We start from the raw sequence: 17,215 nt of genomic DNA, 5'->3' as shown, positions 1-17,215 counted from the left end.
TTTATGTTTTATGGTTCTTTGGAGACAGAGTTTCTCTGTGTAACTGCCCTGGCTGTCCTAGAACTCGTATTGTAGACTAGGCTGGTCTCAAACTCACAGAGATTCGCCTGCCTCTGCCTCTGCCTCCCGAGTGCTGGGATTAAAGGCGTGCGCCACCACCGCCCGGCTGTGATTGAATTTTCATGTGTGTATTTGAGTCAAGGTCTTGCTGTGCTGCCCAGGGTGGTCTCAGGATCCTCTTGCTTCAACGTCACGAGTAGCTCAGACTATAGGTATCCAATACCCAGTCAGGTATATTTTAGATTTTAGGGTTTTGTCTTTAGATTTATTTTATTTTTAGTTATGTTTATGTGTGTTGATTTGCATACATGGGTGTAGGTACATGAGGCTAGAAGTTGAAGAGTCAGATCCCTTGGAGCTACAGTTACAGGAAATTATGAACCATCCAACATTGGTGCTGGGAACTGCATTTGGGTCCTCTGGAAGAGCAGTGTTTGCTCTTAACGGCTGAGCCATCTCTAGCCCCAGATTTTCATTGTCAACATGGATCTAATTCTAGGTCTATCCTTGACGAGGTGTATGCACTGGATGAGTTCCGGAACATCTCTGAACCTCCGTTTCTAAAAGAGTGATCTGGGCTGTGGTTGGGGCACAGTGGCAGAGTGCATGCTTAGGGTGGCAGAGGTCCTGGGTTCAACCTTCAGCTCCAAAAGACTCTACAAGACTGATTCTAATAATTCCTGCCACATCTGTTTCACAGATGATGTAAGAGTTCATGTAGGTAACATGTGAAACACACTCAGTAGACTGCAAAGTGCTTTCGAAATGCTAATTATTATTGTTGTTCTGGTACGGTGGGGACCATTCTGTTTCCTGGAAGACACAGAAAAGGATGAAGGGATTCCCTTAATGAGAAAAAAATGTTTATAAAGAGCTTTACAAGAGTGAGGTGGGGAGATCTGTCTACAGACCACAACCCCCAGGCAGGCACTCTGTGTCAAGGAGGAGGCACTACGGATGCCTGCTGGGGACCAGGATATTTTTCCTGCACTTGTCCACAGAGCACAGCTACCACTAGCTGAGCAGCCCACTAGTCAAGGTACTGAAGGATGGGAGGACTCAGACCTGGGAGATGGGAGATGGGAGGATTCTATGACTCTGGAATTGACAGCCCAGGGCTCCAAGCTCAGTGCCAAGTGATAATACCTTATTCAGGCTGGGCATGCTCTTGAAGCCTCTCTTGGTTTATAAATAATAACAGCTATTAATTTTTACAGTGTTCTTATCACAGGCCAGACAATTCATTAAGCATTTATCTCATCCACTCCTTACAATCAATTCAGGAGACACCCAATTTACACATGGGGAGACAAGGGCCGCAGAGGTTAAGGGGTAAGAGGTAGAGCCAGAATTTAAAGTCTGTCTGGCTCCATGTGGCTAGACAGCCTCCCAGATAGTGTTGACGTGTATGCCTCTAATAACAACTTCACAGGCCAAGAACATCTCAATTTCCTAAGCCTGTGTACATGGTGGTTAAAAGAACAAGCTCGAGGTATTGGTACCCTGCCTGGGCCCAGTCAGGCTCTCTGACTTCTACTATGAGCCTTCGAGCATGCGATCAATCTGAGGTTCTCTTTCCTCCTGTGTGCTATGGGATGAAACCACCTAACAGGGGTATGGTGAGAATTATAGATGCTGATGCCTTGGATACAGCCAGGGATCACGAAGGCTGCCTTTCCTGGGAGTTTCCTGTTTGGTCTGGTTTCCCTTGGGTCCTTCCACTTAGTGTTGGAACACACCCTCCCACCCCGAGATGCCGGTGTCACGTGATGCTCCCAGGAGCCTAGGGCTCCTTGAAGGGCAGTGAGGGACACCCAGAGGGGTCTGGGATTCCAACAGCCCCACTGCAGATCAGTCAGTATCTTAGACTTCAATAAGACATTATTTAAAAGGGGAGCTTCCTAGAACATGAAATCAGTGCACCAGACTGAAGGGTAAGCCCCAAATGTGCATGTTCTTCTTTGTTTTGCTTTTTGAGACAAGGTTTCTCTCTAACAGCCCTTAGCTGTCCTGGAACTCGCTTTGTAGACCAGGCTGGCCTCAAACTCACGGAGATCCACCTGCCTCTGCCTCTTGAGTGCTGGATTCTAAAGGCGTGCGCCACCACCGCCCAGCTGTGCATGTTGTTACAGCATCCTCCAGAGGGCAGGGAGAGGCCGTAGCAGGCAATGAGCCTAAGACCATTTCTACCTTCTTCTCTGGGATCCATTGATGCATCAAGGCCTCAAGTGAGGACAGGAGAGGCAGCTCATTGGATAGAGGTGCTTGATGCCAAAGTCTGGCAACCTGAGTTCAATCTCCAAAACCCACACAGAAGAAAATAAACGAGCCAGGCGGTGGCGGCACGTGTCTTTAGTCCCAGCACTTGGGAGGCAGAGGCAGGCAGATCTACAAGTTCCAGGACAGCCAGGGCTACAGAGAGAAATCCTGTCTCAAAAAACAAAACAACAAAACAAAACAGAAAATAAATGACATCACAAGGCTCTCCTCTGACCTCTATATGCACACTGCATGCCGCACAAGCCCATTTCCACATCACGAGCTTATAATAATACATTAGTGCCCCTAAACACTCACAAACTCTCAAGGTGACTTTGTTAAAACACCAATGTCTGGTAGCTGTGGGCCACGGCTCCCCACATGATTTCCATACAGGTGGCTACAGGCTCACCCTTTAGTAAATACTCTTAAAGGTGGCTCCGTGGCATGACAGACAGGGCACTGTACCTCTAGTGCTTATGAAAAAGAAATACTTTTTAAAACCTTTCAGAAGCTGATGAAATCATGGCAAGGAGAACCTTCTGGGGGCTTCCTATATGGAAAAAGCACACCAAAATTCAGCCAAGAGCACAGTGAAGGATTTTGTTAGGGAAAGAGCCTGGCTTCAAGTTCCCAAGGAGAGCCCACAGTGCCTCCTTGTGGGTTTTCTGATCAACTGGAATTACCAGTTGTCAGGGGACATACACTCACGATTATAAAATCTTACCCTGTCTTGCTTGGTCTCACGATACAGCCCCCTAAATACACCAAAATTAGACAACGAGCTCCTTGTGGCTAGAAGCATCCTTCCTCATCCCTCCTCATGTTCCCAAAGTACCTCAGACATACTGGCTGAATCAACAAATAATCCACCAATGCCCTCCCAGGTCACAGCAGCCCCAGCCCCAGAAAGGGAAACCTCATGGAGTCCGAGCCTGGGTTGGAGTCTTTGCCTCAATTATTCTGGAGTGTTCATGTCACAATTTCTCATCCAAATATCACTGCCACAAGATGCGAACTTTTATGCTACTTGTCCAGACAACCAGTTAATTAAAAAATTGAGAATCCTCTATTGGTGGCAGAGATGGTGGAAGGGAGGCGTTAACCAACCACCTCTGCAATTTTTCTCCCATGGAGTTCTTTTTACTGCTGCTGAACTCACACTGCTCTAGCAGAATTTACATTCTGGGCCCTAGGCTACCTTAAGGTAAGCCTTTTGCTTAAGGCTTTCTGCTTGGCATTCCTTTGCCCGGCAGCTGTTCTACACTTTCTTCCTGAGTGACTGCAGTCCGACCACATGGATAAATTGCCCACCTTTCCTTGTCTTTTTCCAGGGTTTTTCTAATCAATGATGTGTTGTTCATCTGTTCCTGAATCCCATCAGCTCCTCTTATCCTCACTCTGTGAGCTGAGACCAACCGTGTACGGCACCGTTAACTGTGTTAACGATGTTAACTAGATTCTTCTGTATTTCTTCTTCTCCTCTCCCTACTCCAGCCCCCTTTCTGAGACAGGGTCTTACTATGTGGTCCAGGCTAGGCTCAAACTTGTGATCCTCCTGCCTCAGCCTCCAGCATACCGAGGCACCATGCATTTACCTGTTCATTGCATGAACACTGTTTTCTTTTACCTTCAAACACACATGGCAGATGAACACGTTCTTTTTTCATTTGGTTAGTGGTGGATAAAACTCCCTGGAGAGCAGTTTTGCTTTTGGGGGTTGCGTGAAAGGCCTCTGCGGGAGCTGCTGCAGACAGAGGCATTACCCCGTGTACCACAGATCCACCCTTATTCCTGAGAAGACAGGACAGACTATGTTTCTGTGGTTTGGTGGCCTTGGAAGGCCAGACACTGTGCCCTTGTGGGATGATACCAACTCTCTAAATTCCCAAGTGTAGTTGGGGGTAGGGCGCTGACGTGTTACCATCCCATGGATGCCACCATTATTGCTGGCAGCCCGGAAGGTTCAGAGCCCCTCATCCTCAGTTTCTGACAGGCCAGTCCTGCCTACAGATTGTTGCTGGAAGACAGTGAGAGAGTTGAACACCTGGAAGAGGTTCTGGGCCTTCACCTGATGCTTCATCAATCTGAACCTGAGGATTGGGTGGCCCCTATCAGGCCTTGGGGAGTATAAGCCTTACTGTGGTCCTCACTGAGATTCTATGGCTGAGGCCTGTGAACCAGAGTCACCCTGGCCAAGGAGACGGGACCAAGCTCCAGCTCTGCCACCAGTTACAGCAGAGGCACACGTGAGTAACTGGGTGGAGACTAGGGCCTGGGATCCCCTTACCTCAAACTGGATCAGCACTGTACCACTCTCCAGACCTTTCTTCAGCAGTTCCATGGATCCCTCCAGACTGTCCCCACCCTCAGGACATACAGGAAACATGGCTTCTGGGAAAAGCTGACTCAGCTCATCTTCCGCTCTGATCTCCGCCAGCGAGCGCACAGCTGGAACAGACAGAATAGAAAGGACAATGGGCTGGTCACTCTCCTCATCGGCCCAGGACACCAGGGGTGGTGGTCCACTTGCCTCATTAGATGATCAAGTACACGGGCATCATTTGTACCCAATACCAGTTCTAGGTGAGCGACCCTGGCAGGCTGTGGGCCAAAGGTGAGGCATGGGAATGAATGCTGTTGAAGAAAGAACTCATGGGCTGGGAATACAGCTTAGTGGTAGAGAGGTTGCTTAGCATGCGTGAGGCTCTAGGTTCAGTTTCCAGAGCCTCAAAGAAAGAAAGAAGCTGTTTGCTCTCTGGTTCTCTCACAGCATCCTTGACATGGGCACTTTTCTAGACACATGGGGAGGCCCCAAGCTCTCCCTGTGACATTACTATTTCCTACAGTCTAGTTTCTTTTTACAAAATTTTTAAATTAGGTTTCTATTTATCATTTTGTGTGCATGTGTGTATGCGTGTGAGTGCACGTGTACACATCAGGGATAACCTTAGGGTTGGTTCTCTCCTACCGGACCATCACGCTTGAGGGCGGGTGCCTTTACCCGCTGAGCTGTATCTCACTGTCCCACTGTGTAGTTCCTTCCCCGCGGGAGCCTACTTTTAATTTGAGATCAATTTTGTCCAGTGATTAGCACAGGTGCCAACATCTCTGCACACCAGCCCCACCTCTTGTGGGGACCTCAATGTGTCCCTTCATGTCAGACTCTATGGAGAAAAATACGGCCCAAGCTCCCATTGTGTGTGTGTGTGTGTGTGTGTGTGTGTGTGTGTGTGTGTGTATCTGTGTGCTTCCGGAGGTCAAAGGTTGATATCACGTGTCTTCCTCCATCACTCTCCACCTTATATTCTGAGACAGGGCCTGTCACTTGGACCTAGAACTCAATGAACTGGGCAGTCAAGTTAGCTGCTTATTCTAGGGGTGCCGTCTGCCTCCCATGGGCTGGGATAACGCACCTCATTTTTTACATGGGCGCTAGAGATCTGAATTCCAGTTCTCACTGTCTGCTGAGGCCTATCTCCTCCCCTTCTCTGCCTTATGCAACACTTCACCTCAGACGCCATCATCAACCCTGACTCTCTCTTCCTAAATTTGAAACTTTAGGATCATTTCTGAATTTTCCCTTTAACATTCCCTCACTGAGCTTTCAATGGCTCCCGACTTTCAAGACAAGCGGAAAGGAGAAAGTAACTAAACAACTCTGAATTTCCTCACGGAATCTTCAGAGTCAGCTGTTGAGCTTTCCATTCCAGAGAGTTCGTCCAAAGTCACCCAGCCTGTCTGGGCAGGTCATGGGAATGCAGTCCACATCTTTACCTGACTTTAAAGGCCACATTCACTGGCCACAGCAAATCAATTTTTCTTGTGGTTTCTGTCACATGTGCAACCCTGTGTGTTAAATTCATTGACTTCCTTTTCTTTAAATCAATTCACATTTCTCACTTAGAGGTTTATGCAATAAATAAAATTATTATTATACTTGCTTGAAAACAGATGGTCTCTCATAGTATATGCTAGGTTTTCCTTACCTCCAGCAGGCACGAGTCCCTTGTGGCCAACCGAAGTGGCCTTTCCTGTGGGCCTGGATACCCAGGAAATCACAGATGGTGGACTGGCCCCTTTGGCCCCTTATCAACATGTGGCCATAGCCACATGGCAGTGAAGCAACCGTTTTCCCTACTCGGTGGCTTTGTTTCCTGATTTGTCTAAATGGGAATGAGGGTCCCAGCGCTCAGGAGACCCATGAGGGTTAAAGGGCATGCCACCATAAAGCAGCCAGCACAAGGCACACTTTCCCTGGTGTGTCCTGTTTGTTACTGCTCGACTCCCATTGAGCATCCGAGTTCTAGCAGGCTGCTGGGATCTGTGGGGTGAGGTGTCATGGGATGGGTGCTGGAGAGCTGTCGAGGCCTCCCAGAAGAGGTGGGGTGAGCATGGCTCTAGCTGGCTCAGGATAGTGGGAGCAGGGAGTAGGGCATTGGGGTGTGACTACACCAAGGCCAGACTAAGATCCAGCCTCCATTCATGTTAGTATTTAAAGTTATGTAAGGGCCAGCCAGATGGCTCAGTGAGCAGGGGTGCCTGCCAGCAAGCCAGACAACCTGAGTTTGATTTCCACATGGTGGAAGGAGGAAACTGACTCCTTGGTTGTCCTTTGACCTCCAAGTGCATGTACACACTGTACTCACACACACATGCATGCAAAGATAAAATGGATAAATGTAATAATAACAATAAGAATAATAGCCAGGTGGTAGTGGCACATGCCTTTAATCCCAGCACTTGGGAGGCAGAGGCAGGTGGATCTTATTAAGTTCGAAGCCAGCCTGGGCTAAGAACAAGTTCCAAGACAGCTAGGGCTGTTAAACAGAAAAACCCTGTCTCGAAAATAAAACAAAACAAAACAACAACAATAATAATAATAAAGGCTATACAGAAATGTGGGGAGCTGAGGAAGCTTCGAGTGAATTTATAAAGAACAAAGTCCTGAATGAATGTGTATTGTTGTTACAGGCACAGCCATGTTAAGGACCAACGCCTTGGAACCATGGGAAATTAGCAAAGCCTTCCTCAGGTCAGGCTCAGAATGGCATAGCCACTCTGTAGTCCAAGTACGAGTGTTTGTGAATGACTGGCCAGTGTGTGTAAACACTAGCAACTGCAGCTTCCTCCTCCCAGATGTTTACAGCCTGAGACTGCTGGCCCCAGACTCCGCCTACAGGGTCTAGCTAACTCCTCTCCCTGCAATGTACACAGTAAACACAGTGAGGTTCTAGGCTGTGCCATCTACCGGAGTGCACACAGCTCATAAGACCCCAGCTTTCCTGTCTATATGTACATCTTTTCTTCATTCTCTCGCTGTCCCTAGTTGGGGCTATTTGGCTCAGTATATTAAAACAACAACAGTAATAACAACGATATTCAAGAAGCCTTTCTTCACATATCTACAGCACACCCCATCTCCCCAGTGCTCCGAGTATGTCATTTCATCTGCACAGGAGCCCTGAGGAAGAGTCTAGACTACCTATGTTCATGTCACATCTGAGGAACATAAGGAAGACATAAGAAACTTGGAGGTTTCTCAGTGTAGGAGGTGGGGTCAGGTCCCAGCCCTCTGATTCTAACCGCCTCCCTGACAAAGAGAAACACTCCAGAATAAGATAGGACCTAGTAAGTCTCCTTCAGAGCCAGGCAAGCTAAGAGAGGGATGTGAGCCAGCTGGGCCTGGGCTGTTAGAATTACAGGGCTCTAGGCCCATGTAAAGGGGTACTGGGGCTGCCTCTCTCCAGAGGCCTGGCCAGGAGCGCTTAGGACCCCTGCAGACAGATCTTCCTATTTTTTTGTTTGTGGTGGTGACATGCCAGATATCCCAGTTGTTAAACTTTTCATTTTGCAAACGCTGACTACTACTGTAGAAAATATAGCATGCATCCCGGGAATGAAGTCTCAGGCTTATAACTGGAACATCCGGGAAACTGAAGCAGAAGAATTGCTGCACACTGGAGTATAGCCTGGACTACAGTGTGGGAGCTGTCTCAGGAAACCAAAAAAACAAAGAAACTGGGTAGTAAGCCGCTGCTCCTCTAAGGCGGCGTCCTGCGGCTCCGCCCCCCAGGGGCCTGTGTGTTACCTTTCCTCCTGATCACCAGGGCCAGTTCTCTGGAGTGGGACTCCCGGCTTGCTTTGATGAACATCACCACCTGGTCATGAGTGTGCTCTGAGATGTCCCGGCCATTGATCAACACGATCTGATCCCCTTCATTCAGCTTAGGCATGCAGGTGTCGGCCTGGTGGAGGGAAGTGAGTGTCTCTGTTACCATAGCACTGGCCTCAGGGGGAAGAAGAAGGCCGCCTCTCTCCGATCCCAGACACCTGAGACTGCGATCAAGTTCACCCCCTCTCCCCTGGGTATGACTGTCATCGTTTGTGTAGCTGCTGCGAGGTGGATGGAACAGCGGTTGGTGGGACTTTAAAGGGACCAAAATGTGAGCTAGGGACCAAAATGTGAGCTACGGACACATCAGAGCAGGGAAGCCAAGTTTACTGAAGCACTTTTCCACGGGAGCCCACCTTGCTGATCAGAACAACTCAAGGATGCCTCCAAACTTCTGTTGGTGGGATCGACTGGAAATGCCTAGCCAGCTATGAACGAGCATTTATCTGTCTTACAAGGGGGAAATACATTGTTGTCAGCCCTATAGCAGGGGCAGAAACCACTGCACAGCAAAATGATGAACAGAATGGTGTGGGAAGGCAAACCTTCTTCCCTAGAAACAAACCCAAAGCAACTGGTAAACAGCAAGGCAACTGTAAAAAAAACAAAATAAAAAAAAAAAACCTGCATATATATATGTGTGTGTGTGTGTGTGTGTGTGTGTGTGTGTGTGTGTGTGTGTGTGTGTATGTGTGTGTTTTCACATGCATAAAGACATGGATGGCCCAGGCATAGTGGCACATGCCTTTAATCCCAGTACTCGGGAGGCAGAGGCAGGTGGATCTCTGTGAGTTTGAGGCTAGCCTGGTCTACAGAGCGAGATCCAGGACAGCCAGGGCTCTTTCACAGAGAAACTCTGTGTCGAAAAACCAAAAAACAAAAAACAAAACGACATGGACAATGGGTATCTTCCTTGACTGTTTTCCACTGTATCCCAAGGCAGGGTTTCTCACTCATCTTGGAGCTCATCAATTCACCTAGTCCTGCTGTCCAGCTTGCTCCGGGTTCCCCGGTCTGTCTCCTACACAATAGGATTACAGGTGGCTATTGCACCTGCGCCCCGACTTTTATGTGGGTACTGGGGATGCAAACCTGGTCCTCATGCTTGAGCGGCATAAGCATCATCCACTGAGTCATCTTCCCAGGCCCCAGTGGTCAGCATGAGGACTGAAGAGTGACCCCTACGCCAAGTGGTCCCTCAGAGAGCATAGGGAGTTGCTCACGTTGCAATATTTTATTGAAAGCAAACCATCACACAAAAACCAGGGAAGAGAGCAGGGCCCATTTGTCCACTCCATACAGGCTTAGCCAACACATCATGCTACACCTTAAATATGTACAGAAGCAAGAAAAAAAAAAAAAAAACAGGCCAAGATCTCTGTTGGAGGCAAGCAGAAAGCTCTCTGTTGCCTTCACTCGAGTAGCACTTCCCAAAGTTAGATGTGCATACAAATCGCCCAAGGGTCGATCTTGTTACAGACAGATCCAGGGTAAGCAGGGCTATAGGCCTGGGCCTGCACCTAACATGAGGGTCCGCACATCTAACAAGGCCCCAGGTGACACGGTGCTGCAGTTTCAGGGACCATACAGCCCAGCACGGTTGTAGTTAATGGGAGTCCCTCTCTTTGTCTCCATCTGTGTGTGTCTGTATTACCAAATACACGTTGCTACTGATCAGACCAAGCGAGGAGCTAATCACCTAGCCATCCACCCAATCAAATAAAAACGAAACCCCAACCAAACCCAGGAATGGGACGTAGAAATAGAAACTTGTTTGACTTAGGGGAAAGCAAACACAGGAAGTAACTACCATGGGATATGTTTACTTACAGGTGACTCTGGGTTTATCCTTGAGACCACAAGAGGCATCTTTTGATCCACTCCTCCCTGTAAATATTTTAAAGCAAACAAACCCGGAAATAAAATGAAAAACTTGAGTAGTTTTGCCAACAAAGATATGTAGATGTAATATAGATATAAGGCTCACATTTACTGTGAGCCTTATAGTTCAGGATGGTTTTACAGGAGGACCACAGGGCTGGGGACCCCTTCCAGAATTACAGAACACACTGATGACCCCTCTTTACCCAGCAGGTTAGCCAGAGCTCTGCTCAGAAGTCTATCCTGACCTCCCATCACCGGAACTGAAGATGCCCTTGGAGGACCCAACAACATTTCCTAGAAAAGGGCTATGTTAACTTTTCCGAAAGAGGAGGCACAAGGCCTCAGAAAGGGCCATGTGTACTGTGAGTGCTCCCCCTGTGAGCAGGGCCCTAGAGGGCCGCTGGGCAGAAGGGGGTGTGTATGATATGCCAGAGGCTGGTAGTCAGCAAGGGCAGTTTGCCCCCCCTTCACTCTAGAACAGGGATGGGGTGGGTGAGGGAGTGGGGAGGTGGGAGTCAGTGTGATGGAAGTTAGGTGATGCTTCCTCAATAGCTACTTAAGCTGACTGGGAAAGAGGGCCCTTAACGCCACCAATGAATCCCCGAAGCGAATGGGTGTGGCACCTGTTTCAATAATGCTATGTACACAAACAGATGGGTGCTGGCCCATGGTTGCAGTCTGTAGACGTTGTGGAGAGGGACCCATTAGATAAGGAGGCCCAGCAACTCGAAGAGCTGGCTTCCCTTATCAGTCTAGCAGGGCTGTAGAGCTCTCTAAATAATCCCTCCCGGGTGGGCTGTGGGCTGAGTGTGATCACCAACCACACACTCTACTTTCTGAGCCTCAGTTTCATTTGTAAGATCTGTTCAACAGCCGTCTTAGGCTTTATGGATTTCATTTCTTTAGAGATAAGGTCTCCACAGCTCTGGCTGGCCATGAACTTGTTACGCAGTCTAGGCCAGCTTCAAACTCATAATCTTCCTGTGTTAGCCTCCGAAATGTTGGGAGTTACAGGCATTAGTCCCCACATGCTCTGTTTCAACCACTTATTCTAAGAGCTCAATAAGATAACAGAAAATCTAGTATAATGTCACAAATGTCAGGCACACTGCAAACACTTAATATAAGGTAGTTGTACAACCATATAAAAGGCCCAGTTCTTAGGCCTGAGTAGCTGTGAATGAGTGTGTGCACATGGGTGGAGGCCAGAGGTCATCCTTGGGGTCTCACTCCTCTGGTGCTACCTAACTTGTTTCTTGACACAGTATCTCTTGCTTGCCCAGAGCTTTCTGATTATGCTAGACAGGCCATAAGTCCCGGGGATCCCCCTGCTTCTGCCACCCCAGTATTGGGATTACAGGAGGGTATGACCACACCCCACCTCTGTTAGGTAGTTTCTGGGGCCTGAAATCAGGTCCTCATGTTTGCATGGCAAGAACCTTATCGACCGAGCTACCTCTAGAGCCCCAAGTGAGGTTTTGCTTTTGTTAATGCAGTGTAGGTATGTAGCAGATCTCTGACTACAATTCAAAATCCACCTGAAGACTGTTCCATTGCACATAACCTGAGGGCTACCCGTACCCGCGGCATACCTTAAGATTAAATCCAAATCTTCCATCTTCATCTGGGGTGATACGGATCAGGACTAGGTAGCCATCACCTTCGTCGTTCTAAAAGACATGAGAGAGTGTCATTGACACCCCTCTGCAGCGGTTGGTGACAAGATATTTTCTGTCGGTCAGACCCACTCATTTGCCTGCCCACGAGACAGAGAGGGTCACCGAGCCACCCAGGCAAGTGTGGCAGCGCCTGGACCCCCCTCACCTTGTCACAGTAGTACTGGCTGGCATCCTCAATGGAGCCCCCTTTGATCATCTTGTGATAGTCTTCTAAGAACTGCTGGTCAACTCCATCTGGGGAGCAGGAGCCGGGAGCATTTGAAGACGGAGACACAGAACTGGAGGACTTCTGGGTCAGGCAGCTTTGTGTTGGGTTGTTCTCAGACAAACTCCTGTGGGGAAGAAGGAGATGTTTTTAATAAATCAATTAATATTATCAGAGTAAATATCACTCTGTGTGTGTGTGGCTGGCATCTTGAGATTGCCGTGGGACCCTGGAACACAAGCATTTCTGTAAAAGTCCTCAGGCTCCCCATGCTCTCACCTAGGCTAAATACGATCACATCTAACTTAGGGGCAAAGGGCAGGAGGGCAGGGAAGAACTCTGACCATGGACAACAGCTCCTCTCCCAGCTGCTTTGAAGGCTGGTGGAGAAATGCGTGGAGCTACTCTGGTTTTAACACCGTACTTTTAACATGAGAGGTGTTGCCTAGGCTGGTTTTGAACTTCTGGCTCAAGAATTCTTCTGCCTCAGCCTCCTAAGTGGCTGGGACTCTGGCCATGGACCCACCAATAAGAACTTGCCAGGGAACAGGAACATCATTTAAAGAATAATCTTTAGGCGGGTGGGGTATATACTGTATAAGTGTTGTGACTAGTACAGGAGCCTGCAAAAGCCCCTGAGCATGGCTTCTCCACCCATTCCTCACATTCCCACATCTGCTTCTACTAAACCTCTTGTTCCAGGCCCTTGCCTGTACATTTTTCTTTAAATGTTGCTTCTGTTTTCCTAGCAAGTTAAAATTGGGGGGCAGGGGTAGCAGGGGTTTGTTTCTTTCCTTCCTTCCTTCCTTCCTTCCTTCCTTCCTTCCTTCCTTCCTTCCTTCCTTCCTTCCTTCCTTCCTTCCTTCCTTTTTTAGTGCCGAGAACCCAGGGCCTTTCACATGGTAAGCAAGAACTGAGCTGCACCCCCAGCCTAAATTAGCCTACTCTAAATATAAAATCTGCACCCTATTCACACACAATGATTCACAGTCTTAATTTATTTGAACAAAATATTCAGCGGCAGACCAATGTGGAAACAGAGGTGTGTAAGAGAAGAATCTGGCCTGGAGTTTACTGGTTGCCATCTCCCCAGCCTGTGAAAAAAAAACCTACTTTCAATAAAATGGTACCAACGAGCATCCTATTTACTTATGTTTTAAAATTTTAGTTTGTGAGTTTTATTTCACAGGGTTTCAAAGTGTTTTTCTCTTCCTAATACAAAACTCTGGTCTTCACAGTGAGTTCCAGGACAGCCAGGGCTATGTAGACAGACACCGTCTCAAAAAACAAAACATCTTTTGATCTATCTAAAACAGGGAACATGGGGCTAGAGAGACGGCTCAGCAGATGAGAACACTTGTTGCTCTTGCAGAGGACCGGGGCTTGGCTGTCAGCACGCACATGGTGGCCCACAACCATCTACCACTTCAGCTTCTGAACTCCAGGAGCATCAGGCACATACATGGTACACATACATACATGCAGGCACAACACACATACACATAAAATACAATAAACCTAAAAACATTTAATCCTATTTTAAAGCAGTGAACAGTAGTGACTACACCCATTGACATAGTCTAAGATATCCCACACCCCAACCTATCTTCTCAGTAGGGTTGGAGAGGTTATTCTACCAACAGGTAGTGGCTTAATAAACAAGCGGCTAGGTTTTGGATGGATCAACTGCACACAGAAGGTTTTGTTCCTGCTGAGCACAATGACATTCTGCTCGGTGTTCAGGATGGATGGACAGAGACTCAAAGAGGGAATGGAATGATGAGAAGCTGGGCAGGCAGATGATGGGATGCAGAGAGAAGATGCAGGATCGCATGGCTTTCTCTCCAGTTTGGTTGGTGTTCCCTGTGGAGCTGAAGGGGATCCGAGTCGTAGGGAGGAGACACTGCCCCATGGAATGAGGGAATTCACAGAAGTTACTGAAAAGGAGCTGAGAAAGAGGTAGGGTGAAGGAAGCAAGAAGTCACCTCCAGACAGGAGGTAGGCAACACCGAGAGACCTGTCTCCATCCTCTGGGAAACAGAGCAGGCAGAGGGAAAGAGTCACACTCCCTGGGCAGAAAGGGTCAGAGAGACAAACTGTCGGACATTGGGACTATAGATGTAACAAGCATCAGAAACAAAAGTCATGAGAGAATCACAGTGTCTGAAGAGCTGCAATGTTGGAGAGATGAAAAACAGCACCACCTCCCATGGAATACTTGTGCAGGGTGTTTTCTCTGATCCAAAAGATGTCGGGGGATGGTGGTGGTGATGCAGATCAGGACCAGCCGCATGAATGAGGAGGGCAGAAGGAAAAGAGGACAGAGGAAGGCTGAGGTCCCAGCAGGTGCAAACTGGGTGTCTCTGAGACGATGGTCCCTCCCCCAAGACACACGGGAGTCATACCACCAATACAAAGGTCAAGGGCAGAGACTGGGCTGAGACCTGGTCTGGCTCAGGGATAATGGCCGTCACCTCCATCTTACCCACAACTAATGAAACCCTGTCCCTGGCTCCCTGAAGAGACCCTTGGATGGTAGCGGATCCCCTCCCACATTTGGTGTTGCACTGTCCTCTGGTAAGGGGATCGAGTGTTCCCAGAGAGTAGCGGGGGAAGGAAAAGGTAGAAAGTGTCAAGAAGAACTAGACCGCTAACTTAAAGAACTACTGTTTTGTTTTGTTTTTTAAAGATTTATTTATTTATTTATTTGTTTGTTTGTTTGCTTGCTTGTTTGTTTATCTATCTATCTATCTATCTATCTATCTATCTATCTATCTATCTATCTATCTATCTATTTATTTATTATGTATGCAGTGTTCTGTCTGCATGTATCCCTGCAGGCCAGAAGAGGGCACCAGATCTCATTACAGGTGGTCATGAGCCACCATGTGGGTGCTGGGAATTGAACTTAGGACCTCTGGAAGAACGGCCAGTGCTCTTAACCTCTGAGCCATCTCTCCAGCCCAAGAACTACTGTTCTTCAAGGCAGGGCTGCCAAGAGCACTGGAAAGCAATATGGTGCACGTTCCAGGAGCCAGAGGCAGGAGCCTGCATGCTAGGCCAGCATCAAAATGTAGATTACTGTGGTGGTTTGAAAGAAAATGCCCCCCCCCCCCAAGGGAGTGGCACTGTTAGGTGGTGTGGCCTTGTTGGAATGGGTGTGGTCTTGTTGGAAGAACTGTGTCACTTGGAGGTGGGCTCTGAGGTCTCATCTATGCTCAAGCCATGCCCGGTGAGTCAGTTCACTTCCTGTTGCCTTTGGATCAAGATGTAAGGACTCTCAGCTCCAGCACCATGTCTGCCTGCACACCGTCATGCTTTCTGCCATGGTAATAATGGACTGAACCTCTGAAATTGTAAGCAAGGCACCCCAAATTAAATGTTTTCCTTTATAAGAGCTGCCGTGGTCATGGTGTCTCTTCACAGCAATAGAAACCCTAACTAAGACAAGCACAGTCTGAGAAAAGCACAGTTGTCCTTCAGTATCCCCTGAGGAGCTGTTCCAGGACACCCTCCATTGCCGATGCTTAAGTATCTTATATAAAATGCTCTCATGTTTTCATTTGATCTATATACACCCTCCTGTGTTTTTTAAATCATCTCTAGGTAACTCACAATGCCAATTGACAAGAAAAAATAAAATCTGTGCGTGTTTAGCTCTGCGATCAGGGCAGGCCTCATGACACTGGACATGATTTAGTCTGTGGATGCGGAGCACGTGGGCAGGGAGGGTCAACTGTGCCAACAACCTGAGTGTCGAACAGGACAAAAGACCGTCACACTGTAGGGAACCCTGTCACTGGTAGGGTGCGCAGACCCCGGGGGCTCAGAAGATGGGGCCACACAAACTCCTCTACTGTGGCTGTAAGATGGAGAAGATGACTGCCATAAGGTCCCGCCCAAATCACACACATTTTAAAATGAAAATAAGAGTTTTGTCTTATGGAAGAGGACAGGCCTTCCGGAAAGAAGCCAACAGCCAATAGGCTACTATGTCAGGAAGTGAGGCTCACGCGGGGCGCCATATTGGTGACCCACCAAAACAACCATGACCAAGAAGCACCCACCAAGTCTTTGGGATGCAAGCCTGAGCTGCTGGTACCCTTGTTTTCCCCAGCGACAGCTCCAAGGGTAGGCTCTTCCTCAGCACACACCTCCTCCCTGGTGTGAGGAGATGGGGGATTTTGGTTTTTGTTTCTGCCCTGAAGAAAATCTGCTCCTCTGCCAGAATCTGAACTTCCTGTGGAAGCAAGGAGGAGTAGAGAAGCAAGAGAGCAGAGCTGGGAATAACAAAAGCGCACAGCCTGCCCGGGCACAAAGCGCGCTGCCAAGGCTTCAAAACTATAATCATAAACTCTGCGGCGCTGCTATAAATATGGAACAGACCAGTGACTCATCTGCTGGGACGATGTTCCTTCCCCGTGCAGCTGGGGGCGGGGCGGGGGCGGGGGTGCGGGTGATGGGACCGAGCACGCTTTTCTCTCTTTCTCTTCCTTTTCTTTTCTGAATGAGGACAGAACATTACACTTAATTCTGCCTCCAAAGAGCCCTCCTCGCTGTCTGTGAGCTCACTCCTCTGATTTCTTTGACAGAACGCTTCTTTCAGACTCTGAACACAAATCTGCTGTAGAAAACATGTCAAACGCTTCTTAAACATTTTGTAAATACAGCGTTACCGGTAGAGTGTCTTTTCAATTAAGTTCAGACCAGCCTGTATCTCTTGCTGGGGGATAAAGTCACGGAGTCTGGAGGCCAAGGAGGACTCAGACTGGTTCTAACAGCCACCCTCTAGACCCCTGCTTTGCATTTCTAGATCCGCTCATAGGGCACAAAGCCACAGGTTCATGCCACGAAGCTCACACCCCTCGGCAACTTCCAGGACATTGCAGCAGGCTGCAAACCGCAGTGACAGACAGCGATCACTTCCACAAAAGAATCCTGAGGTTCAGGTCA

The 17,215-nt window shown here is 48.3% G+C and overlaps 1 protein-coding gene across 4 annotated transcripts in view; it reads right to left on the bottom strand.

Moving 5' to 3' along the window:
• The window catches only part of Ptpn3 (protein tyrosine phosphatase non-receptor type 3), a 124,452-nt gene that overhangs the window by 24,190 nt on the left and 83,047 nt on the right, over positions 1-17,215 (bottom strand). For all 4 annotated transcript variants that reach the window (XM_052716488.1, XM_052716487.1, XM_052716486.1 and 1 more), the window contains 5 exons: positions 12,203-12,389; positions 11,971-12,048; positions 10,325-10,381; positions 8,411-8,567; positions 4,610-4,770 (listed from right to left, as the gene is read on the bottom strand). In XM_052716488.1, the coding sequence (XP_052572448.1) occupies positions 4,610-4,770; positions 8,411-8,567; positions 10,325-10,381; positions 11,971-12,048; positions 12,203-12,389 (640 nt within the window). The remainder of the gene's footprint in view (positions 1-4,609; positions 4,771-8,410; positions 8,568-10,324; positions 10,382-11,970; positions 12,049-12,202; positions 12,390-17,215) is intronic.

Source organism: Peromyscus californicus, unplaced genomic scaffold (assembly GCF_007827085.1).
Source record: "Peromyscus californicus insignis strain IS unplaced genomic scaffold, ASM782708v3 Scaffold_5__1_contigs__length_169319896, whole genome shotgun sequence".
Taxonomy (NCBI): Eukaryota; Metazoa; Chordata; class Mammalia; order Rodentia; family Cricetidae; genus Peromyscus; species Peromyscus californicus.
The sequence above is the reverse complement of the archived record's forward strand: the minus strand, read 5'-3'. Positions and strand labels throughout refer to the sequence as shown.